The sequence below is a fragment of the Lepidochelys kempii genome, chromosome 18 (assembly GCF_965140285.1).
Source record: "Lepidochelys kempii isolate rLepKem1 chromosome 18, rLepKem1.hap1, whole genome shotgun sequence".
Taxonomy (NCBI): domain Eukaryota; kingdom Metazoa; phylum Chordata; order Testudines; family Cheloniidae; genus Lepidochelys; species Lepidochelys kempii.
The window spans coordinates 13,106,598-13,133,336 of record NC_136397.1 but is presented as its reverse complement, the minus strand read 5'-3'; the positions used below and the strand labels follow the sequence as shown (position 1 = coordinate 13,133,336).

General features: G+C 43.5%; 1 protein-coding gene across 4 annotated transcripts; it reads right to left on the bottom strand.

The window, feature by feature from the left end:
- Nucleotides 1-26,739, bottom strand: EXOSC10 (exosome component 10). 4 transcript variants are annotated; one of them, XM_073317130.1, is made up of 25 exons: nt 26,560-26,739; nt 22,401-22,537; nt 21,759-21,882; nt 20,179-20,283; nt 19,654-19,816; nt 14,551-14,662; nt 14,153-14,228; nt 13,826-13,936; nt 13,171-13,314; nt 12,122-12,312; nt 11,079-11,235; nt 9,816-9,964; nt 9,323-9,373; nt 8,388-8,499; nt 7,527-7,577; nt 6,835-6,913; nt 6,509-6,630; nt 5,820-5,915; nt 5,027-5,101; nt 4,480-4,567; nt 3,163-3,236; nt 2,442-2,610; nt 1,876-1,937; nt 1,140-1,216; nt 1-525 (listed from the first exon to the last, which is right to left on the bottom strand). In XM_073317130.1, exons 1-25 carry the CDS (start codon nt 26,716-26,718, stop codon nt 495-497), a joined length of 2,715 nt encoding a protein of 904 aa, XP_073173231.1. In that variant the 5' UTR covers nt 26,719-26,739; the 3' UTR covers nt 1-494. The 4 variants fall into 4 exon arrangements, with proteins under 4 accessions (XP_073173231.1, XP_073173232.1, XP_073173234.1 ...); XM_073317131.1 differs by lacking the exon at nt 26,560-26,739 and adding an exon at nt 26,015-26,494; XM_073317133.1 differs by lacking the exon at nt 26,560-26,739 and adding an exon at nt 25,837-26,002.

Here is a 26,739-nt window from a genome sequence, read left to right as displayed (position 1 = left end):
TTATTACTGCTTGGGAAGCAAATGCATTTTCTACATTACCGTTGCTTGCAAAACAAACAGGCAGTTTGGCCTCATAGGGACAGTCTGGCTCTAGTTCCTTTGCTGTTACATTTGTTTCGGATTTATTCCCCTATACCTAGTTCAAGTCACAAATATTTGCACATTTGTTGAATCTCTTGATTTCTGTGCTGGCTTTGGAAATACGAACCAGGTTAATCCTACATCCAACTGACATGTCGAATTCTGCTCTTCCAGGTTCAGCCTAACTCAGCATTTGAGGACACCAAATACATTTTCCAACCATTTTTGAAAGTGTAAATATAATAAAGGCCAAAGACAAAACAATTAAAATTGGTTTTCCCCTTTGGAAAAAGCGTTTTAATTATTTTTAAAAGATTTCTGTACAAAAAACTGCAGCAGTGATTGATATTTGCCCTTCCACACTTGACAGAGACTTTGTTCATTGGCAGTTCCCACAGGATCTCTTACAAACACTATCTTTTTGGCCAGCTGTGCCTGGAGCCCCTGCAAAAACAGTTACAGAAAGAATTTAAAATAGCTTTGGTTCGAAGTTCACTCACGATTTAAAGCCTATGAAATGTTTGCAAGGCTGTATTGAGAGGTGGTGAAACAACCTCTCGCGCTATCCCCACCTCAACAGAGAATCAAAGTAATGTTGCTCTTCTGCAGCTACAGGGGATTTATGGGCCACAATGCTGCCCCCCTCTCCCAGAAGAGTTATGCCTGGGAACGGCAAACTAAGTATCTTGGGAATTAGCCTCTACGGAATTCTCACATGAGCCGACACCATTGCTTTCCTTTCTAACTTGCTGGTTAGACGTGTGCTCCCTCCACACAGCCTGACCTTTGGTCCAGGGCTGCATCTCCTATAAGGCTAGCACCACTGTGAGCTCAGGATTTCAGACCCTCTGCTATGGTTGTCTTTATTCACATTAATCTTGGACTAGATTTCTCTGAGGCTGATGTCAATGGACACCTGTAGGTGTTGTGCAGCTCTCATGCTAAGCGTGTCCAGATACTGCTGTGTGGACTAGTATAATAATGGCTTTGCCTATGACTCCAGGGGACTTGAGTGGGGAACACTCCATCACTTTGCAGAGAACCGTTCAACTACATACCGATCACTTTTCCCAGCCAGGTAGGACATGCTTTTATTTCCAGCTGGGTGTTGAAGTTTGTTGGCTCCAGAGAATTTCTATATGAAAGGAAAAATGACCCAACAAAATATATTTCACGTGATACTTCTACTTGTCTCCAACCCTGTCTTGTCTACCATACCTTCAAGGAACACTTTTTGCTCATTTAAGTTGTGAGTTTTGGAGTACAACATATTCTCTCATTCACCTGAAATGAGCATTCCTGACTAGGAGCTTCTGCTTGACATTTCTGTCTACAGATTCCATTGAGATTAAATTTCTACAATTTGAGAGGTTAGTAGAGAGGGATCCTGAACAGGACCTATCCCCTTTTCTTCTCTGATTCATCCCCACCACTGTGCTTCACTTTATTCTGCATCTCATCTCTCTCTCTCTCTCTGTAGAACAAGTCTGGACTGGCATTGAAGTAGCTGCACAGGAAGCTGCATTTCCCACAGTGTCACATGTAAACTGATTACCTGTTAAACTCTACACATAGTTTTAATGATCTGAAAGAGAAGCTTGTGGGTACCATCTGCACATCAGTCAGAGTGGCAGGAAGAGGATGCACATTGGAAGAGGGCTTGTAACAAGCCTTATGGATTATTGATTGAAAGTCTCATCTCAGCATCAAGTGGCTATTAGGGGAGGTTTGGCATGTCTAGGGCCACCTTGTATCACCTTTATTTCTGTTCCTCATTTCCGAGTGTTCCCTTACCTTGCCTGTGTGGGCCTGCTTGGCTGGATCAAACTGGGATGACTGCTTGGATTTGCCGTTTCCTGAGACAGACACGGAGTGGAGAATAATTGCTATTAGAAAGGTTCTTTTAAATGAACAGTAAATTCACACCAATAGCAAGTGCTCTTTGGCTGTAATGAAATATACAGCGCTGTCTTTCCCTCACTATGAAACAGAGTGTACTGCTGAGGAGAGAATAAGCTTTTAAATGGATCCTCATTACACCTGATTCAAGTCTCTCCTATTTTCTACTGCTGCAGGGTTTAATGAAATACATTACTCTATTGTGCAGGAAAAGGAGTCACTGCCTTTGGTAATTCCAAGAACATTTCAACTGGTTTTCTAATTACATGGATGGATGGTGAGCAATCCACTTCACCAGGCTGATTCCTTTAAATCGTTCCCAATTCTTCCATTAGTACAGGGCAAAGACATTACTGTTTGGACATCACAGAGCTCTACGAACCCACACAGCCTTTCTATGGCTCAGCCAGGCAATAGTCTCCACAGCCTGCAGCCTCGTAGGTGGGGAGTCCAGTTCTTACCAGAGAACACTTTGAAGTTAGACTTGCTGTAATCAAAGGGGGTGAACTGCTTTGGCATTTCCTGCTCCTCTGGCTGCTGGGAGGCTTTTGGCCGTTTCTTCTCTTGTTTTGGTGTCTCTGTTCCTGGTTCACTGGTGATTCTCTCCCTCTTCTTGCTGGCCTGTTCCTGCTGTAAAAGCAACACACCCCAGGAAGGAAATGCAATAACCTCTCTGCCTGGTCACACTGGGCTCAGAAGGCAGCTGCCATGGATATCATAATGGGGTTTGAGGGAAATGTTGTTTCTGTTCTGGGATCCAAGGTCTAAGCTGCCTTGCTCCCATAGCAGAGACTTCTCAGATTAGAAATCTGACAATCACAAGACTAGAGGCCTGAAGCTGTTGTTGCTCTATGTACACATTTCAGGGGGAACCGAGAAAGAGGAAGACAGAGATAAGGCAATGGCAAGTATTCTCCAGGATAGAGGAGAGTTGAAACTGGAGTAGGGCAAGGCCCAGCACAGATTCGTTGAGGTCTGAAACAAGGCCTGTTGCTGTGTACATGGTCAGAAGCACAGGAAAGATTCCATCCATAGATTCAGAGGGCCCGAGAGATGTTAAGTGCCCTGGATTGAGGGCAGAGAGTTTATATTTGTGAAGGCTAAAGGGATAGCTTTAGAGATACTTGTTTTGTCCTACTCTAAAACCTGTTTTGTCCTTCACACTCAAACATTTTTACATACCACAGCTTGCTGACGGACTGAGACAATATTTTCTGCTGTTGCTTTGCACTCCTTCTGCACCTGTTCACGAGCGGCTGTGAAAAGAACAAAACAGCGCATGAGATTCACCCAAGAGACATGCAAAATCGCTCTCAAGAAAGAATGAGGAGCTTGCTTTGCAATGGCAATCCTCTTACCCCAGATGCCACATATAGACAATCTTCATGATGTGAACCTCATTCATCAGAAAACTCTTGACCTAAAAAGGGGTCATGATAGGACAGGACCATACCATATCTAGATTATGGGGAAGCCATCTGGCCAATTCCTCAGTAGTCTGTTGGGTGGTGGGGAATGGTTTATTTCAACTCTCACTCCACCCTAGCTCTCTCTAGCCACCTCTTCCTGAAACACTCCCACCTGCTGAATAATTGAGGTCATCAATCAGCAAACTAAGGCATCCTGCAGGGTTGACTCCCTAGAAAAGGTTTTGGGTAACCCCAAGATGACTGACTAATCACTGTTCTGACAAAGTCTTATTCCTCAGGTAGAGAAGGTGCTTAACAAAAATGTGAAGAGTTAAGGGTTTTTTGGTAATAGCTGTGCAGATTAACGTGCCAGCCTTTAAAAACTGGATACCTGCATTCTTTGTGGCAGGGGTTACAGAGGAAGTGAATTTAGAGAATTCAGCCTGGAATACATTCAGTTAAGCACTATTTGCAGTCTCTGGTCAGTGAATGGCTAATACACAAACAAAAGGGATACTGCATGTTAGCACAGAAACACACTGGGAGAGCTCTGCGTGTGGAAGTTTCAAAGCACTAGTCTACAGTGGGCCTTGTTCTACTGACTATATCAGTCCCTCAGTTTCAAACAGCAGTATGTTTTAGCCCATTACAAATATACAAGGATCAGACAGAGGAAAGTGGTGGCCTGCCATGCTGAAAGGAGACTTTCTAGTTAAAACCTATGGGTTATGATGATGGTAGTTTTAATGGAAGTACTCTGAACTACCAAGCAATCAGATCTGCACCTGACTTCCAGTCCTGATCTTTTGCTCCCTGTAAAGGTAAGGAGTCCTATGGGTGTACTGCTGGTAAGGAAGGAAGAGAGAGGAAGACCTCATGTCATTCACTGCAAACCACTCAAATCAGCTAAAATTTGTTTGACTGGCTCTGAAAGGACTCTTGCTCAGAGTGTCTTGGTTGAAAAGGCTGTAGTTAAGATGCAGGGCCTGGATAGTGGTGTTACAGGGAAAGGGACAATCAGGGGTTTGGAAGATCCACCTTCCTCCCCCAGCCCTCTCCTCAGTCTCAGTCCAAAAAAAGTGGGTGTTACCTCTCTGCTGTACTGCTTTCTTTTTGGCTTCTTCTTTTGCCTCCTTCTGCAGTTGTGCCTGACTCACCAACTTCCACCGATTGCTGATCTACATCAAAAGAAAATTAGCCAGGATCACTCACTGTGAAGTCAGACAGAATGGGGGAGGAGTTTACAGACCTGCACCAGCATTCATTTTGGACTACAGAACACCAAATTTGACTACACTGGAGATGACTTTTTTTATTTTGTAGAGAGTCTTGAGCCACATGAATTAGCACCAAAGGATCCAGGCCAGGTATGGTGTCTCCTTTTAATTCAATGTTTTGCAATGTGGGAGATATGAGTGGGCATTTCCCTTGTTCTTTGGAGAAGAGGAATGCTATAGAAGTCTGAAAATGTCTCCCCTTTTCTGAGATGAAAGGGAAGCAAAACGGAAAAAAATAAATCCAAGTAATCTCATGCCCCTCAGAAACTTCCAAAAGAAACCCGGAATTCATTTGTTGTCACCTGGTTCTTTCACAAGGAGCTGAGCAGTTTTCAGAAAATTTGGCCAGTAGACACTCACTTCATAAATTTTTGATGATGGGTCAAACTTTGCTGATTGTGAGATGTGGGCAGGGTTCTGTTCTGAAGGCAGGTACTAGAAAAAGGAAAAGAAAAATGTCTTTAAAATACAGCATGCTACAGGGTGCAGACAGCATAAATTACAGTGGAAGTCACAGACAGCTGAGATGCACACTTAGTAGGTGCTAACTGAAAAAAAGGTCAAATTTAACATCAATCCTACGGAAAGTTAATGGTTCAAAAGAACGTCAGCTTACCCCGTCCAAAATTACAAAACTTGAGGCCAATAGAAATATTTCTATTAAAAGTAAATCCAATGGGAACACTTTTTGATAACATTATCCTCCAGTTTGCAAGTCCAAACACACTGATAAAATACATTTTAAGACATGGCAAACCAGAAATGAAAGATTCAAAACCAAGAGCGAACCAACTAGTTTATTTTCATCTTCAAGCTGAGAGATGTAAAATACAGTCAAAGATGAAAAACTAGATTTAAAAAATGGTTTTAATTGAAGGTATCTAACAAAAGTTAAGAGTTTTAAAAAACATGATTTTTTTAACCTGTTGAAGTGCCTCCCTAACATCCATTTCTGTACAAGTTTCAAAACCAAATCCCATGATTTTCCTTGCAAAATACATCTAGCATATAACCCTGTGATTCCAATAAATGAGCAGTAGCTGTCATGCTAGGCTCTACTAACCCTGCCTTGTGAAAATTCCTGCTCTTATGGGACCTACTACATTGCTCAGTTTACCAGCTGCCATTACAAAATATATACAGTGCCCTTTACCATTCTGAACGGATTTTCAAAGGACTCCATTATGCGTTGAGCCTTCTGCTGTGCTACTGTTAAGTTCTTCTCATTCCCTTCATCCACATCAGGCTCCTTAAGGAATGCAGAAAAACCATTAGCATATAAAATACATAAGTTACATACAGACTGTATATAGAGAATAGCTCCAGCATTGTTTGGAACACATGATGTGTGACCTGAGGCTTTTAAGGGCTAGTAGGGTTAGTAAAAGCCAAAAGACATTTACGACATCCCCTAGTGCTAAAGCTGATACATCATCAACTAGGCTTTGCTTACTTGTGTGGGGGGGGGGGGGGGGGGAGGAGGAGGAGAGAGATGGAGGGAAGTGAGATAGGGAACTGAGGCAGTGCTGAATTTTACTTCTCTACTTGACAAGCCCAGAAAGTTCTGTTCTGTAACAGTACCCATTTCACACCTGCTGCTTGTTTTAGTAGTAGGTGAATTTTCAGTTGTATTTCTGGGCTCCTCGGCTTATCACCATATCATTTCCTAATTCACCTAAAGGCCCAGTAAGGGCAGTGACTCTGGAACTGTAAGAAGAGCTAATCCACTTGCCAGCTTCCTACTTGCTGAACACCTGACAGGGAGCACAGCAGTATCTCCATGAATATCCTATTCCTCTGCAGCTACCCTAAGGCCAACCCCTTCATATTACTGGAGCTTACACTGAATATACTGATGGTTGCAGTAGCAACAAGACATGTGGAATTAGGTAATACCCTTGTGCTGTCCATCTCCCCATCGCTGTCCGAAAAGAGGCTCCCACATTCCAGAACTGGTGCCGGTTCTGCAGAGAAAGGAAAAAGTTTCTGGTTTTGAACACTCCATTCCTACTGGATTTGTGTTCTGCTGTGATCTCCCTGGCTCCACAAATGAGCTTCCACTGAAGGTGATATGCTTATTTTAAGGTGTCAAAGAAAAAAAAAAAACTACTTGAATTTTTTCCATATTAGCAGAAGTCAGAGGCTGGCTCCCATCCTTCCCAAATTACCTAAGGCTGAGAGGTTCTGAATATCATCCAGAGGAACACGAGAATTGTCATGAGGTCCAAACAAATGATTCTCCAGCCTCTGCAAACAAATTCAAATTACATATGTGATCAATACAGAACCTTGCTCCGAGATGTTTTAGGGGAATTTACAGAGTGGAAAATGACATGCTAATCACAATTAAAATGTATGGGTGATATTCTAAGGCTAAGTATTTCTAATATAGCTCATCTGCAATTGCACAGTGAATCTGACTCCAAAGGGATGGCTGTGCAAATGGCTACTGGCTAGCAAGAATGCTTTACTTCGTAGACACAAGGTAGATAACTGGGACAGCTGTAGTAATTCATCTGAAATGTTCCTTCTTAAAAATCAGTCAATACAGATTATAACAAACATACACAAAACTTTGTCCAGCAACTGTAGTGGTTACTGATGGAAGACTTATTTACTATAGTCTTGTTTGGAGCTTTTAAAATATTGACTCATGACTGGTACTTTTACAAGCATTATAGCACAAGGATAAAACTGGGTTAACAGAGGGACATGTTTGTCAAATGGAAAAAGAACTAGTTAGTGGACTAGTTAGAATAAAATTACAGTCTTCATGCTTCAAGATACGGACCTCTGCTATGGCAGTTTCTACGAGTTTAGGGTTTAACACATTAGCACGCCAAGCAGATACAGATAGTACCTCTGGGTTGGGCAGAGACCCTTTCTTCTTCACCGTGGTTGCAGTTTCAGACTAAGAGGAGAAAAAATAAATAAGAGAATTACTAATGGTTAACTTTGAAGCATCTAGCTGAGCAGACACAAGCTTCCTCTTATCAATATTTTCAATGCAGCTAGCAGAAGAACAGTTCTACATTTCCCTCCCAGGGGTGTGTGTCTGTGTGAGGATAGGTAAAATTACGAAGCTGTTCACATAGCAGGGCTGTGTTTGTGCTCACGAATGGCTTAATTTCACTGTAGGAGAATGCACTCCACTGTAGTAACAGCAGAAGTGTGCTGACCTATATTAAACCTCATTCCAAGCCTCTAGGTTGCGTGTATGTTTCTGCTTTGCCAGTTGTGTGGGATTTGTCACTGGTGATTTCTTATGTGCATCCAACAAGCTCTTATTCCCTTTGTAGGTAAATGTGATGTGTGTATAAAGGCAGAATAGGGTTATACCCAGAAACCTCTAAGTTGATTGCTTTGCTCAATAGTGAATATTTCTACCTGGTTACTCCTCAAGTTCCCTTAAGGGCCCGAACTGCTTTGAAGTCTGCAGTGAGATTTCATTACGGGGGTAGGAAGAAATGCCTACAGGCAGTGCTTCTGTCTGTATTATAGCATACTGTGCAGTACTCAGGCTTCAAAGTGAGGTTACTGTCTCACACACAAACGGCAACCCCGGCAGCAGTCTTGTACTATAGCCTTGCATGTAGACTATTTCTAGATTTTAATACTTATGAGATCAACAGGAACCTCTGGAGGACAAGGTGCAAGAGATATTCCACAATAAGTCCACATCTTTTGGGTTTTGTTATGTGTTGGTAGAAGATCTTTGTACCTTGAGCAGAGGCATCTCTCGGGCCTGTTGGATGAGGAGATGCATTTCGTTGATCTGTTGGCGGACTAGTGGTGGGATCGGGTTGCAACAAGCAATGATGCCCTGGGGTTCTCTAAAGACATAACGAAAAAAACCAGTTTGCTGTATTCTCAGCTGATAAATCAAACATCCACATGCAAAGAAGAGTCAACCACATGTAATCAGAGGCCCTCGCTTCACTGAATAAGGCAAATCAGATTAGCCATCACTGTTTATCCAGTACAACTACAAATGTGTCCGTACTACGTTTGGGCACATAAGGAAAGCCCATTAGCTCAGCACCCCCGTGTTCTTTCTGCATCCAGCTTTAATTTCTCTCCTTATCCAATTTATATTTTTCTTATAGCAGGAGTGTAAAGGGTTTTGAAATCACAGATGCAGTTTTATGTGGGATGGAAAATACCAAGTCCTCCAAAAAAATCTTGTTTACAGGAGAATGTTGTGGGTGACATGAGAGTGGTCTGGCACCTATACATTTTCCTTTGAAAACTAAATCAATACCTAGGTGTTAGTGAAATTAATTTCCTCCTAGCGTACTGGTGGAGAGCTCAAAAAGAAGGGAGATGCAATGACTGGCAGCAGTGAGCCCAAGTTTTGCATTAGTAGGCTGTGTATTCCTGACATAAAGACACATGTATAAAGATATCTGGCTTATGCTAGAAGAGCTTAGCATCTTAATTCTTCTGTGCACTGAATTTCTCTGCTCTGAAGAACTAAAGGTAAAAGCAATGCTAATTACTGGGAGCAACAAGCTAACTGCAGCAGTAAGTAAAACAAACACACACGTAAGAGGATAGCCCATCTGGCTGATGGACCTGGGATCAACTTGGAGGACAAGGAAATGACATTCAGAGTTGTACAAAAACAGACAAAAAACAGAAGGCACGAATACATACTTGGGCAGCTCCTCTGCTATCTTCAGTAGCATATGGTTTGGTAGCACGTACCTGCAACATAAAGAGCAGGAGCACTGATATCATGGTAATTGTGTTAATGTTAATCAAACCTGTTTAAAGAGAAATTTCATGGGGGGATGACGACCCCATGTATCATTCTGCACCGGACCCAAGTTTTTAAGCATTGGGGTCAGTTAAGGAGAAATAAATCAGGACTGATCTAGAAAACCATCGAGGCAACCCCCCCACCAATGTGATTTCTGATCTGAGATGTAGGGGGTCAGAGGAACAGATGGGAGGAAGTGGTGCCACTGAAGTACTGCGCCTTTCACTGGACAGTGTCTTAGATACACAGGAAGCACCCAAATCAACCCCTCTCAGCAGACCCAGTGTTTCTTTCAACGAGCTGTACCGCTCTGCAGAGATCCATTCAACGAGCTGTATTGCTCCGCAGAGATCCATTTCAAACTGTGTCTAATGAACAACTTCCTACCCTGTACTCTCATCCTCTTGGCGTGCCATCTTGTCCCTCCAGGCAAATAGCAATTTAAAAGCTGTTAGCTGCTGTGTGTTGAGATGCTTTTTCTGCCTCCTGTAGAGCTCAAGGTAGGAGTCCTCTGAGAAGACGGGTTTGATGTATTTCTGAACAGGAAGAATTAGAGAGATTGGGGATCGATATCAAACAGAGTCATGTACCGATTCCCTTGGGCACTTCCCAGGCTGTGTTCTCTCTGGCACAGAGAATTAAGCACACAAGAGAGGACTGGATGGTTTGCAACAGCGGCTCAGGAATTCAGGACTGAGGAACCCCTTGAGGGTTTTACCTTAAGCATGTGGGGCTGACAACTGTTTCTGTTTTAGTTCCAGCCACACTCATTTTTTCATTTTAATTTGAATACACGAGGCAAGAAAGTTTCCAAGTCCAAGAGCAGCCACAGACATACCAGATCTTTAAGTCATGGTAGATTAGAAAACCACCCACCTCTTGGTCTCACTATGACAAATATACACTGCCAAGTGAAAACTAAAGTTACAGTGTGCTCCAATATCTCAGGCTTTTATTAGGGATATCCAAAGAAATGTGAGTAAATATCGACTCACTTGAAAAGTTTCAGCCTTAACACCTGCAGGTTGATGTGGACCAGCAGCACCGGTTTTGAAGACAACCAAAAGGTCTAGGATATCTAGAGCAGGGGTTCTCAACCTCTCTTTCTGAGACACCTCACCTCCCCTCCCCCCCAATATGGCCCACTTGTCCAGATAAACTCCATGGCCCACTTGTCCACGATAACTGGTTTTCTGCACAAAAAAGCCAGGGCTGGCATTAGGGGGTAGCAAGCAGGGCAATTGCCTGGGCCCCCCGGGAAGCTACTTTGCTCAGGCTTTGGCTTCAGCCCCAGCCCCGGATGTTGGTTCTCAGGGTCCCAGGCTTCAGCCCCATGCTTCGGCTTTCTGCCCTGGACCCTAGCAAGTCTAACACTGGCCTTGATTGGCGGACCCCCTGAAACCTGCGTGTGGCCCCCCAGGGGGCCCTGGAGCCCTGGTTGAGAACCACTGATCTAGAGGTCCCTTAGCTAGTGGAAAAGCCCACACTAGGTGGGAATGGGGAGAGAGTAAGCCTATTTCCAGATATACATACTGAAAATTAGGGATTCTGCCAGAAGGTAGGGAATGGGCCAGGCACACCTTTGGGTGCTTCCAATCCTAGACAGTCTGTATTCTGACTCAGATAATTGGTCCCCAGGTGAAGATTTACCTTCAGGCAGATGTCCCTGCTGCGCTGCCAGACCACCTGCAGCTGAGTGGGCTGCCCGTTTCCTCTTTCCCACAGTGCCTCTCTCACTTTATCATAAATGTAGAGCAGGTAGTGAGTGTCGTCTCGGGCATACTGGATCATTTCCTCTGGCAAAGGGCTGGAAGCAGAGAACTATCACTGTTGCACAAATACGTTTTAGTAGCCCATCCATCATCCTTGCAGTGCCCTCTGCCACAGCACGTAAAGATAAGCTACATCTAGGTCCACCCCCAAGAACAAATCCAGGATTCCTCTCACCAGAATCTCATTTGTGGGCACCATTACGATGATTTTCTCCATCTGACCTCGTCTATATCTGGGAGACCAGGATCCCCAGGGGAGCCACTCAATCAGATGGCAGGGGGTACCTAGTATAGTAATGTGGCTACCACTGTGTGCCTGCACAGCCTACGTACCACACCTGGGCTCTTCGTGGGCCAGGGAGATGGCGCTGCAGAGATCGCTCTCAAACTCAGTCCCTGTACTCATTTACACAGCATTTTTGTCTGGGAGTTAGAATTTTTTAGTGGTGCATCTGTTACAACAGAACTACACCTTTACAATGCTAGGCTGAGCAATGCAGAGAAGGTGGCAGCTTTTGTCGTAACACTACTCTGTAGTTATGCTCTGTTCCTATTGTGTTAAGTCAGCTTCCAAATGTCTTTTGTGTCACTGATTTTAAAAAAACAGATATATTACAGCATTTGGAGAGAGCTTAGTGCTCAACAAAGTAAGGGGCTGAAACAGACAGCCAAGCACAGCGTACCCGTAGGCAGGTGCTGTGCATACTAATTCCACAAATCTGCTAATGCATTTCAGCTCTGTTTTGAAGCCCGTCCCTTTTATTCCAGTTCACCACCACCACCACCGTATTAACCAAAAATCCCAGTGAGCTATGTGGTTGCGGGTAGGTTGAGAAGTGAAACGGTCCCCCATTAACATGCAAACAAGTCCCAAATTTGATTCTTAACTCTAACGCCAAAATGTCAGGATAAAACTTTTACCGAATCCTCCAGTCAGCCAGCTGATACTGCTTGTCAGTTTCCACATGGCAATAGAGTTTTAGCAAGTGGTCCAGGGAGTGCCTGCCAAGGTTGAGGAGACGGGCAGCCTGGTGAGTATCAAACATGTTCACTAAGTACAGACCAAAATCTTTCTGTAGCCACTCCACATCTGAGTCGGCACCATGAAGGACCTGCAAGGCAACACAATCAAATGCATCAGAAACAAGAATGTGAGATGGTAGAATAGCACTTGGGACGAGAGGATAACCAATTCCTTTTAGGGACCTGAAGCGTTGAAGAACCAGAATTAGAAAGTTATGTTTCTAAACCAAGACCTCTTTCCTGGCCTTTCTCCTTTTGCTGCTAGTGGCATAACAGCAAGTACTTGGTTTCACCCAGACCATGTTTCCACACTCAGCCCTCTCAAAAGACAACTGGTAGACTACTGAAAATTTATTTCTCCCCTCTCCCAAAATATATTGTAAAACTCAAGAGCTTTGGAGCTGAGAAGATGCCAGCTAACTGTTCAGTCACATTGTTTATAGTGCTCCCCATCCATTCCCTCCTGTGTTTACACATTTTTATCTAGTGGGCAAGGTCTTTGGGACAGGGACCTTGTCTTCATACTTGTCAGTAAAGCACTTACAATCAACTACAATCAAAATGGTACCTGGTCTGTGTTCAGCACAGTCTGATGGATACAGTCCTGCCTAATACCTCCTGATGGGTGGTCAGATTCATTTTTGGGCCATTGCCAACTAAGCAGTGCTCACTCTCACAACAGTGACTTAGATGTTACTAGCATCTTATCATGGCCTGAGGTCATACAGGCTGATTCAGTGCTCACTGAAGTCAAGGGGAATCTTTCCAATGATTTCAATGGGTATTGGATCAGGCCCATACCGTGGCTCTCCCACTTGTCCCAACCCTTCCCCGGAAGCAGGGAGTGGCCAGGGCAGGAGGATAAAGCATGCTTTCAGACAGACAGAGTTAAGCCAAAATTAAGTTCACCAGGTGTAATTCTGAATAGGTTGGAAGCGTCTACTGACCTTTACAATAGCAGGGTCCGTGAAGGCCTCATTCAGAATGTACATGTCACTACGTAGCTCCAGGGTGTCAATAATGAAATCTTCCATCCGGGTGGAAATCTGCATCAGACATGTCAAGCCCAGGAAACTCCTGTAGGAATGGTGCTATCAGACAAAGGACAGAAGTTAACTCAGAGCCCCTGCAGGAGTGGTACTATGAAACACAGAATAACCAAAGGCAGAGGAAAAGATGACAATAAAAGAAGGAAGGGTTCCTCTAGGCAAAAGTTAATGACATGAACAGATTTCAGGCCTTTGCAATCATTGCTGCTGTCTTAATACGTCATCCAAATTAATTTTGAAATTGGTCCTTTCCAGGGATCTCAACATAACCCAGAGGATCATAGGAAAAATTCAAAACAGTCTAAATTCAATATAAATCTTATTACAATAGAATAAAGTTTGAGAAATTAAAATGACAGCCAAAATCCCATACAGGATAATAAAATGTAGCAGCCTTCCCACATCAGACCTGGGACATATTACCTAACTCAACATAAAAAGGATATGGTACACAAAGCAAAAGATGATGAAAACTAGAAGAAGAATACTATAATATGACCTGCTGAGTGCTAACTCAACATACGTAATTTAAAACAAAGAGCAACATACTCACCTCCAAATCCACAGCAAATTCTTTGCATCTTACAAGCTTTTCATTCAGTTCTACCAACTCATCCAAAGTGGAGATAAAATGGCAGGGTGCGTCCTCAACAGGCCTGTACATCTGACAAAGCAAGTTATTAGATACCCCCTTGTGGGGACATAGTGCTCTCCTCCCACAATATCCAAAAGTTTCTGAATTAAACACTGCTATCACAGCTGTAACTGCTCCCCCCCCCCCAATTGTAACTAGGCTACAAGCAGGGCCTACCACAAACTGATCATCATCTACTTCAACATTTTTTCTAGATTTGATTACTAATTTAATCTGGGCACTAACCTGGAGTTGTGGTTTCTTGAGAGTTTCATCTGGTGGAACAAAGTGTTCCAGTTCATATTGGTAAGGGTGAGCAAACCTGCGCAAATAACAAAAAAGAAATATGCATCATTCCAATCAACTTCACTGAGCCAAAGGAAGTAGTTACCGAGAGATAGCACCGCAATTTGCCTAGTATTGACCAGAAATCTTAGCACAGGGCAGATTTGTTATGCCTCGGTTTAAAAAATTATGAACATATATGGAAGCAGCTACAAGTGATGCAGCATGCATGTGCATAGACACAGAGAAGAACCACATGAGGTGCTGTATGTGACAGGTACATACATAAAGAGACTGCATACAAAATGCATATAAATCTATTGTATTTCCAGCACCCTGTTGCCGATTTAATTTCTTACATGTCTTGTTCAGTCTGCTGAGTTCTCTGTTGATGGAGGAAATCTGCCAGAGCAGCTGGTACATCCAAGTCCTCAGGACGCTCCTTTCGCTCCTGCCTGCTTTTTGCAAGTGCTGAATGACCAAGATGGAAAAATTAGACAAAGCTGTACAAATAATGTGTATTCCTAACTCAAGTTTCTCTCCCCAATGCCTAACCTAAAACCCATTAAGTACTATAAAATCCTGAATGCTCCTGGCCTGCTGCTTTTAAATACAAGATTTCTATCTGTGCCTCATTTTATGACTCAGTAGGAGGTATAACAAGGACAAATGTCACCCCGCAAAGATTAAGTAAGATGAGCAATAAATACTTTGCCAGACCTCTGCTGAAGAGGTGGTAATAGAACAAGAAATTTTTAAAATTTAATCACATGGCATGAGCATCCCAAAGATGAATAATTCTGGCTGCCAAACACTGCTCTGCAATGGAAAGGCAACTAGCAGCTCTACCTCCATTATATGTGCTATTAGAAAGTGATGAAATATAATAAAACAAAAGTCAAATCAACTGTTAGTAGCTAGAACTGCAACTGCATTTTAATGGAAAAATGCTGATTCAACTACAACAGAATGACAGATCACAAAGACTTGGGAAGTTATCGGGGGTGGGGGTCTGAGAACTACTGAAGCTTTTGGTTGCCTTGTGTCAACTATTTGGCTAAGGAAGCCAAAGAAAAGAAGCTCACATCTAATCTTTTTTTCACTATACTAATAAAAAATCCCATTATTTCTTCTAAGCTCAACTGCATTTATGCAGGACCTGGTACTTCTTGACATCAGTAAGAGCCTGATCCCTGATTTTAGCGGGAGCAGGATTAGCTGCAAAATACAGTCTGTGTTACAGATTGTTACATGTGCATCCACAGCAAGACATTTTATATAGACTTGACTGTAATAAGATCATCATCATCATAATGGCATGCCTACTACTTCCAAAGGGTTTTAGTCTCCTCCTGAGGTACACATTTTTAAGATTCAATGATTTCTTTTGGCTTGTGAGGGATGGTTTCTGTTTGAATTCCATTATAAAAATAATAAGTAGGGCTGTCGATTAATTGCATTTAACTCATGCGATTAACTCAAAAAAATTAATCCCGATGAATCGCAGTTTTAATCGCACTGTTAAACAATAGAATACCAATTGAAATGTATTAAATATTTTAGATGTTTTTCTACATTTTCATATATATTGTATTTGGTGTTGTAATTTAAACCAAAGTGTATATTATTATTATAATTTTTACTGTGAAAATATTTGTAAACAAAAGAAATAGTATTTTTCAATTCACCACATACAAGTACTGTAGTACAATCTCTTTGTTGTGAAAAGTTTCAGAGTAACAGCTGTGTTAGTCTGTCTTTGCAAAAAGAAAAGGAGTACTTGTGGCACCTTAGAGACTAACCAATTTATTTGAGCATGAGCTTTCGTGAGCTACAGCTCATTTCATCGGATGCATACCGTGGAAACTGCTTTCTCACCCCCCCCGGAAACACACACATATAAACTCACTCTCCTGCTGGCAATAGCTCATCCAAACTGACCACTCTCCAAGTTTAAATCCAAGTTTAACCAGAACGTCTGGGGGAGGGTAGGAAAAAGCAAGGGGAAATAGGCTACCTTGCATAATGACTTAGCCACTCCCAGTCTCTATTTAAGCCTAAATTAATAGTATCCAATTTGTAAATGAATTCCAATTCAGCAGTTTCTCGCTGGAGTCTGGATTTGAAGTTTTTTTATTGTAAGATAGTGACCTTCATGTCGGTGATTGCGTGACCAGAGAGATTGAAGTGTTCTCCAACTGGTTTATGAATGTTATAATTCTTGACATCTGATTTGTGTCCATTTATTCTTTTACGTAGAGACTGTCCAGTTTGACCAATGTAAATGGCAGAGGGGCATTGCTGGCACATATCACATTGGTGGATGTGCAGGTGAACGAGCCTCTGATAGTGTGGCTGATGTTATTAGGCCCTGTGATGGTGTCCCACGAATAGATATGTGGGCACAGTTGGCAACAGGCTTTGTTGCAAGGATTGGTTCCTGGGCTAGTGGTTCTGTTGTGTGGTATGTGGTTGTTGGTGAGTATTTGCTTCAGGTTGGGGGGCTGTCTGTAGGCAAGGACTGGCCTGTCTCCCAAGATTTGTAAGAGTGTTGGGTCATCCTTCAGGATAGGTTGTAGATCCTTAAGAATGCGTTGGAGGGGTTTTAGTTGGGGGCTGAAGGTGACGGCTAGTGGCGTTTTGTTATTTTCTTTGTTAGGCCTGTCCTGTAGTAGGTGACTTCTGGGAACTCTTCTGGCTCTATCAATCTGTTTCTTCACTTCCGCAGGTGGGTATTGTAGTTGTAAGAAAGCTTGATAGAGATCTTGTAGGTGTTTATCTCTGTCCGAGGGGTTGGAGCAAATGCGGTTGTATCACAGAGCTTGGCTGTAGACGATGGATCGCGTGGTGTGGTCAGGGTGAAAGCTGGAGGCATGCAGGTAGGAATAGCGGTCAGTAGGTTTCCAGTATAGGGTGGTGTTTATGTGACCATTGTTTATTAGCACTGTAGTGTCCAGGAAGTGGATCTCTTGTGTGGACTGGACCAGGCTGAGGTTGATGGTGGGATGTAAATTGTTGAAATCATGGTGGAATTCCTCAAGGGCTTCTTTTCCATGGGTCCAGATGATGATGTCATCAATATAGCGCAAGTAGAGTAGGGGCTTTAGGGGACGAGAGCTGAGGAAGCGTTGTTCTAAATCAGCCATAAAAATGTTGGCATACTGTGGGGCCATGCGGGTACCCATAGCAGTGCCGCTGATCTGAAGGTATACATTGTCCCCAAATGTAAAATAGTTATGGGTAAGGACAAAGTCACAAAGTTCAGCCACCAGGTTAGCTGTGGTTAGCTGGTTACCAGGTTAACTGACATTATCGGTCACTATCTTACAACAAAAAAAACTTCAAATCCAGACTCCAGCGAGAAACTGCTGAATTGGAATTAGTTTGCAAATTGGATACTATTAATTTAGGCTTAAATAGAGACTGGGAGTGGCTAAGTCATTATGCAAGGTAGTCTATTTCCCCTTGCTTTTTCCTACCCCCCCCCACTCCCCCAGACGTTCTGGTTAAACTTGGAGAGTGGTCAGTTTGGATGAGCTATTGCCAGCAGGAGAGTGAGTTTGTGTGTGTGTGTGTGTGTGTTCCTGGGGGGCGGGGGGTGAGAGAGCCTGGATCTGTGCTGGAAATGACCCACCTTGATTACCATGCACATTGTAGGGAGAGTGGTCACTTTGGATGAGCTACTACCAGCAGGAGAGTGAGTTTGTGTGTGTATGGGGGTGGGGGGGTGAGAAAACCTGGATTTATGCTGGAAATGGCCCACCTTGATTATCATGCACATTGTAGGGAGAGCGGTCACTTTGGATAAGCTATTACCAGCAGGAGATTGAGTTTGTGTGTGTGGTTTTTGGAGGGGGGTGAGAGAACCTGGATTTGTGCAGGAAATGGCCCACCTTGATTATCATACACATTGTGAAGAGAGTGGTCACTTTGGATGGGCTATTACCAGCAGGAGAGTGAGTTTGTGTGTGCGGGGGCAGAGGGTGAGAAAACCTGGATTTGTGCTGGAAATGGCCCAACTTGATGATCACTTTAGATAAGCTATTACCAGCAGGAGAGTGGGGTGGGAGGGGGTATTGTTTCATGGTCTCTGTGTGTATATAATGTCTACTGCAGTTTCCACGGTATGCATCCGATGAAGTGAGCTGTAGCTCACGAAAGCTCATGCTCAAATAAATTGGTTAGTCTCTAAGGTGCCACAAGTACTCCTTTTCTTTTTGTTGTGAAAGTGCAACTTACAAAGGTAGATTTTTTTGGTACATAACTGCACTCAAAACCAAAACAATGTAACACTTCAATGCCTACAAGTCCACTCAGTTCTACTTCTTGTTCAGCCAGTCGCTAAGACAAATAAGCTTGTTTACATTTACAGGAGATAATGCAGCCCTCTTCTTATTTACATCACCAGAAAGCGAGAACAGGCATTTGCATGGCACTTCTGTAGCCGACACTGCAAGGTATTTATGTGACAGTTATGCTAAAAACATTCGTATACCCCTTCGTGCTTCGGCCACCATTCCAGAGGACATGCTTCCATGCTGATGACACTCATTAAAAAAAAAAGTGTTAGTTAAATTTGTGACAGGGGAGAATTGTATGTCCCCTGCTCTGTTTTACCTGCATTCTGCCATATATTTTGTGTTATAGCAGTCTCCAATGGTGAACCAGCACATGTTCATTTTAAGAACACTTTCACTACAGATTTGACAAAGCGCAAAGAAAGTACCAATGTGAGATTTCTAAAGATAGCTACTGTACTCGACCCAAGGTTTAAGAATCTTAAGTGCCTTTCAAAATCAGAGGGATGAGGTGTGGAGCATGCTTTCAGAAATTTAAAAGAGCAATACATCGATGCAGAAACTACAGAGCCCGAACCACCAAAAGAGAAAATCAACCTTCTGCTGGTGACATCTGACTCAGAGGATGAAAATGAACATGTGTCGGTCCGCACTGCTTTGTACTGTTATTGAGCAGAACCCGTTTGAACAAGAAATAGGACTGAATGCACTTGCAGGCTCTAAAATTTTAGATTGTTTTATTTTTGAATGCAGTTTTTTTTATATATAATTCTACATTTGTATGTTCAACTTTCATGATAAAGAGACTACACTATAATACTTGTATTGGTGAATTGAAAAACAATATTTCTTTTTTTTTTTTTTTTTACAGTGCAAATACTTGTAATCAAAAATAAATGTAAAGTGAGCACTGTATACTTTGTATTCTGTTGTAATTGAAATCAATACATTTGAAAATGTAGAAAACATCCAAAAATATGTAAATAAATGGAATTCTATTATTGTTTAGCAGGGCGATTAATCGTAATTTTTTAAATTGCGCGATTAATCGTGATTAATTTTTTAAATCACTTGACAGCCCTAATACCACCACCACCTAGCTCAGATTATTATTATTATATGCTACCCAAAGCAAATGAAGCCCTCTCGCCCTGGCCTTCTTACCTTCAGGCAGTGGTTTCAGAGCGTTGGGTTTGACAAAAAGCTTAGGTACAAAGGGAGTGTTGGAATTGTCAATCTTCTCTCGAAATTTGAGCTGTGGTCGAGTGATATTCTTGGCATGTAGCAATCGGAAGGTTTCAGACTTTGTTCTGTGGGATTCTCCACTCTGTTTAAAAAACACATTTGAATGGATTTTGAGATATACTATTAAGACTTTCCCTATATGCATTTGAATATTAAACTCCAGAAACAGTAACGAAAAACTCCCCTGAAATTAAGAGCACAATATCTAAGGTCCATACAACAGCATCTAAATAAGGTGCCCTGAATTCAGGTTAGAGAGAGATCTGTGTGCATGAAATCTATAGCAGAAACCCAGGGATCCTGAATCTGGAGTAAAGGGAGAAGCAGCACAACCAGAAATCTAAAAGGATTTTGGGTTACTGAACGCCCAACCACCATCACTACAACTCAAGCCTAAGCAAAAAGCTCAAGATAATTAAAATCAGCTGACTGTAGAAGTCTCACCTTACGGTTCCAGCTGGAAACTATTGTCTTTGGAAGCTGCATCCCTGCAGGGAGGATAGGCTGCTGGTTCTTGTTCACTCCTGCTGCTTCATCCAGTAAAATACCCTGAAATTCGGGAAAAGAAGCTTAAGCAAAACTGTATGAAACATCCTGTACTTGGCAGTCTAGCCTGACTGAAAGGAGAGAAATATGCAGCTGCTTCCATGCTCATCAACTCTGAATTTTGTAAAGGGAAAGAGTGGCCAAAGGCTAGGTATGAAATTCTAATGTTAAGGATTAGGAGAAACAATTGCCAAGGAATCAAAGGAGAGTTTCTTCAGAGATATTCATGTGCAGATCATCCTAGTCCTACACTCTCCTCTCACATCTTATCCTCCACTCTGCCCAGTTTTGAGATGGGCCAATACAGAGTTAGTCTTGCGTCTAATTTGCTTGGCACAGCATGATAAGTAACCAAGGCCATAAGAGCATTATGGCACCATCTAGAGGCCCTAACTGAGATCAGGGACATATCATGCTAGGCACAGTACAGGGAAATAGTAAGACAGTCCCTGACCCAAAGAGCTGACAGTCTAAATAGAGAAAGGTTTGGAAGGAAAGCTGAAGCCCAGAGAGGTGATGTGACTTGAGCAAGGTCACACCACAGGTCAATGGCAGAGCCAGGAACAGAACCTGGAGCTCCAGATTCTCAACTCCAGATCACATGGCCTTTCTTAGGCATGTTTCACACTCACTTTGCACAATCGTAAATGACTGTATGAGGTTCCAGGCAGTAGAGAATAAAGCTATTGGAGGCTACAGCACCAAAGCCCAATGTGCCATTATTGGGGCCCTGGAAGGACTGATTTAAATGACCGGTTTAAGAGACTACTTTTGAATGTGAGTGGTACTAAGATCTCTGCTCTCAGCTGCATGTCAGTTTAATCAGTTGCCAGCCTGTTTTCTTTATGGCTGGGGTAATTATTCCATCTCCCTTGCTCTCCTGGGGTAGTACATGATACATCTGCTCTGGCACCCACACAGGCAGCCTTCTCTTCCTTGTTTGCAATGGAAACGTTTGATCGACTGTCTCTGGTTTTCAGGAACAGTTGGAGCCCTGGTTTCCATTCCTTCTGCTGTGTGACCTAGGGGAAATCATGTCACCTTTCTGTGTCTCTGCTATCCCTTCCACCTGTTGTCTATTCTATTTAGACTGCAAGCTCTTCAGCCAAGGGACAGCTTATGTGTATGTACAGCACCTAATACAATGGGTCCCTATCTCAGTTGAAGTCTTTAGGTGCTGCTGTCATACAAGTAATCATTCTCGTCTTTACAGGCTCAGTTCCAACCGACTGCTGTGACCTGAAATATAGAAAAGCGACAGACACCTCAGAAAAATGGCCTCCCAATGGGCTGTAAATTTTTTTTTTAAAAAACAAGAGATACCTAAGAAATAGTGCCCATAAGGGAATAAATGTTTAAAATGAAAGAGGTCTGAGAGCGAGGAACAAAGTGTAATTGCTAAATATGTAGCAATTCCTGTAGAAAGAGTGATCCGTTGAATGGTTACAAGCGAAAAAATACAGGGAAAGTTTACTCACCACTCTTTCAAGAATTACATCATTGGAGTCAACCAGCAAATCAAATTTATCTTCCAGCTCTGTTGCTTTGCTGCGATCCTTGATGTGACTGCGACAGCCATGATACTGCATCACCTTGCTCATACTAACAAGAGAATAGTCCAGTTACTCTTTAAATGACATCAAAAGCAGGTATGCTAAAGACTGGACCTATGTATTAAGATTCTTTCTGAGCTCTGGCTACTTTAAGGTTTGCAAAATCAAATACAGACCCTTTAGATACTGTTGTAAGAGCCTTGAACATGAGAAGCTCTGAGAAAGTGCTATTCATTTCCACTGGGTCTATGGAACTTAGATTGTGCCATCTGGTTAGGAAGTCACTTTTCCATCAGCCCTCACCTGCTCAGTTCTTCATCTAAATTGTTACAGCTACTTTACAGTGGTAAATTCAATGACTCAATTTTTATCATTACCATTTAAATTTCATGTATCAGAAAAGCAGCTGACACACATTTTTAAAAAACAGCTGAAATATACCTAATAAAAAAATGTTCATATATTGTTTTATTTTGAAATTTGCAAAGAAGAGAATTCTCTGCCCCTCACTCTGTACCCTATCACTAGGTTTTCACCACTGACACAAGGAAGCCAGAATGTCCTTACCAGTGAAGCAGCCTGTCACCTTGCGTTTCACAGTATGCCCGAAATCCAGGAAAACTGCGATAGAAGTCATATTCATCTCCAGGCTGAGGGAGCCCATTAGATGCCTTAGTAGCAGCCACCACAGTGCCAAGTGCATGCTGTTAAAAAGCATCAGATCATTAAAATATAATTCCACAATTTATTTTTCTGACACTGCCAGATGAGCACACAGTAATCCCATTCTTTGCATTACATTACTATTCCTAAACCAAGACACAACTAGGCCTTTTTAAACGAGAGTTTACAACCATTTCATTCTGAGTTAATGAAACTAATACTAAAAAAAAAAAAGAAAAACCTTAAACTGAAGATGTTTTGGTTTAATGGAAATATTACGGGCACACTAGCTCCAACTTCAGAACTAGGAAATGCTGTCTCTCTAGAGCCATGTCCACACTATAAAATTAAGTCCACTTAACTTACATCCGCATACAGCCACAGCAGTAATTGCATCGTTTATGCGTGTCTACACTTTGCTCCTTGCATCAGTGGTGTGTGTCCTCACCAGGAACACTTGTATGGATTTTACTGTCAGTGTGGGGCATTGTGGGAAGGTTCCTGAAAGCCAGTAACCGTCTATGCAAGTAACGTCATGTCTAGACTGACACTGCGTCGACCTAACTACATTGATTTTTGATTCTATGCCGCTCATGGAGATGGAGTTGTTAAGTTGGCAGGAGCGAAATTTTAAGTGTAGACACTTCCATCGTTAGGTCGAAGCAAGGCAGCTTACATCAACCTAACTCTGTAGTGTAGACCAGGCCTACGAAAAGGTCCCTAGGTGAGGGAATGTGTAGGAATTAAGTTTGTAGAGATGGCAATACTGTGGTTTGTAAATCAGTCCGCAGAATGCTTTGTCATGCTTGAATTAACAGTCCCATATAAACGTCCATCTATATCCCAAAAATCAAGACCTAGCTGCTAAACGCATATTGAAAACTCTTCTTGCAGTAGGGAGAGCATAACAAAGGAGGCTGCTTCTCTTGCACCTACCCTGATGAAAATTTAAGAATAGAGAATCCCACCACTTCAGTTTTCAGAGTAACAGCCATGTTAGTCTGTATTCACAAAAAGAAAAGGAGTACTTGTGGCACCTTAGAGACTAACCAATTTATTTGAGCATAAGCTTTCCTGAGCTACAGCTCACTTCACCGGATGCATACTGTGGAAAGTGTAGAAAAGATGGACTACAAGCCGTCAAGAACACTATCCCTGATAATGTCACGGCTAACCTGGTGGCTGAACTTTGTGACTTTGTCCTTACCCATAACTATTTTACATTTGGGGACAATGTATACCTTCAAATCAGCGGCACTGCTATGGGTACCTGCATGGACCCACAGTATGCCAACATTTTTATGGCCGACTTAGAACAACGCTTCCTCAGCTCTCGTTCCCTAATGCCTCTACTCTACTTGCGCTATATTGATGACATCATCATCTGGACCCATGGAAAAGAAGCCCTTGAGGAATTCCACCATGATTTCAACAATTTCCATCCCACCATCAACCTCAGCCTGGTCCAGTCCACGCAAGAGATCTACTTCCTGGACACTATAGTGCTAATAAACGATGGTCACATAAACACCACCCTATACCGGAAACCTACTTTCCGCTATTCCAACCTACATGCCTCCAGCTTTCACCCTGACCACACCACACGATCCATCGTCTACAGCCAAGCTCTGCGATACAACCGCATTTGCTCCAACCCCTCGGACAGAGACAAACACCTACAAGATCTCTATCAAGCTTTCTTACAACTACAATACCCACCTGCGGAAGTGAAGAAACAGACTGATAGAGCCAGAAGAGTTCCCAGAAGTTACCTACTACAGGACAGGCCTAACAAAGAAAATAACAGAACGCCACTAGCCGTCACCTTCAGCCCCCAACTAAAACCCCTCCAACGCATTCTTAAGGATCTACAACCTATCCTGAAGGATGACCCAACACTCTCACAAATCTTGGGAGACAGGCCAGTCCTAGCCTACAGACAGCCCCCCAACCTGAAGCAAATACTCACCAACAACCACATACCACAAAACAGAACCACTAACCCAGGAACCTATCCTTGCAACAAAGCCCGTTGCCAGCTCTGCCCACATATCTATTCAGGGGACACCATCACAGGGCCTAATAACATCAGCCACACTATCAGAGGCTCGTTCACCTGCACATCCACCAATGTGATATGTGCCAGCAATGCCCCTCTGCCATTTACATTGGTCAAACTGGACAGTCTCTACGTAAAAGAATAAATGGACACAAATCAGATGTCAAGAATTATAACATTCATAAACCAGTCGGAGAACACTTCAATCTCTCTGGTCACGTGATTACAGACATGAAAGTTGCGATATTACAACAAAAAAACTTCAAATCCAGACTCCAGGGAGAGACTGCTGAATTGGAATTCATTTGCAAATTGGATACAATTAACTCAGGCTTGAATAGAGACTGGGAGTGGCTAAGTCATTATGCAAGGTAACCTATTTCCCCTTGTTTTTTCCGACCCCCCAGACGTTCTTGTTAAACCCTGGATTTGTGCTGGAAATGGCCCACCTTGATTATCATACACATTGTAAGGAGAGGGGTCACTTTAGATAAGCTATTACCAACAGGAGAGTGGGTTTGTGTGTGTGTGGGGGAGAAAACCTGAATTTGTGCTGGAAATGGCCCAACTTGATCATCATACACATTGTAAGGAGAGTGATCACTTTAGATAAGCTATTACCAGCAGGAGAGTGGGGTGGGAGGAGGTATCTTTTCATGCTTTGTGTGTATAAAAAGATCTTCTACACTTTCCACAGTATGCAGCTGATGAAGTGAGCTGTAGCTCATGAAAGCTTATGCTCAAATAAATTGGTTAGTCTCTAAGGTGCCACAAGTACTCCTTTTCTTTTCACCACTTCAGTGTTGCCAAATCTGTGGGTTTCCTCTGAATTTTTTCCCTGTTAAGATAACAGATAACTAAATTTAGGGCTGCTTTTGCTACCAGGGCCCATGCATGAGCTAGTACCGGCTGTTTAGCTTCAATTTATCTCACCACCATGATTCTAGTTCTCCAGACTCCACTGCAGGGAATGCCCTAACTCATTTGAGGGGTTATGCTGACAACTTGCCAGGAATAGGAAGACTGCATGAAATTAGGAAAAAAGGAGAATGCCTCCAGTGCCCATGGAGACAACAGGTCCTAGTTTCGGGGGCAGGGAGGGGGGTAGCCATGTTAGTCTGTATCCACAAAAACAACAAGGAGTCCGGTGACACCTTAAAGACTAACAGATTTATTTGGGCATAAGCTTTCGTGGGTAAAAAAGCCACTTCTTCAGATGCATGGAGTGAAAAATTACAGATGCAGGCATTATATAACGACACATGAAGAGAAGGGACTTACCGCACAAGTGGAGAGCCAGTGTTGACAGGGCCAATTTGATCAGGGTGGATGGGGTCCACTCCCAACAATAGATGAGGAGGTGTCAATTCCAGGAGAGGCAAAGCTACTTCTATACCTCTAGTTTCGGGTCCCATAGCCTACACCTCTCCATTTAACAGAGCTGAAAAGACTGACTCACTTCATGCCAACGAGATGCAGCTCGTCCCCCGACTCCCCCGGGGCGAGAGGCGTGAAAGCCTGGGCGCCCTGGCGCTGGGAGGCTGCAGTGGCGAGCTCTGGCGTCTCGTGCTGGGCGGGGGGCAGAGAGGGCGCAGGCCGCATGGGGGGGCAGCATCCCCTCCCCCCAGCTCCAGGCGCTGGAGCAGCTGTGCCGCACCCCCACGCGGTGCCCACGCCGGCTCGCTCAAGCGCCACACATCCCATGGCGACCAGCCCTGGGCAGGAGGAGATAGGCCCAGGGTCACTGCTCCCAGGCCCCGCGGCAACAGGGGCGCGAGGCCCACACTACAACGCCCGGCATGCAACACTCCGCCTTGCTCTCGGCCGCCCAAACGCCACCGCGGCGGGCCCAGAGAATGCTGGGAAATGCAGTCTCGACAGCTTCCCAGCGGAAGCCGAGGCCGCGAGCCGGAACTACAGTCCCCAGCAGGCCCCGCTGAGGGGAGGGGCGGTGCGCCGCAGGGCACGCTGGGAGTCGTAGTCTGCGGCGGCTCCCTCACGTACCTTGACGAAGGAGTCGGCATCCCTGAACCCCGGCAGCACAGTGTCTGAGCAGCCTCCCAGCGGCTCCTCCGTGGCGCCGCTGCCGCCGCTCCCTGTCTCCATTATCTGGCCCGTCTTAACTGCTGCACTGCGACTCCCCCCTCCGCCAGCAGCCGCCATCTTCGACACGCACCCACGTGA

Coding starts and splice junctions, on each gene's coding strand:
- EXOSC10 (XM_073317130.1), bottom strand. CDS start 26,718: ATGGCGGCTGCTGGCGGAGGGGGGAGTCGCAGTGCAGCAGTTAAGACG. Junction 20,284..21,758: donor ATGTAATTCTTGAAAGAGTG/GTGAGTAAACTT, acceptor CCCGAATTTCAG/GGTATTTTACTGGATGAAGC. Junction 6,914..7,526: donor GGTCTCTGCCCAACCCAGAG/GTACTATCTGTA, acceptor ATTTGTTTGCAG/AGGCTGGAGAATCATTTGTT.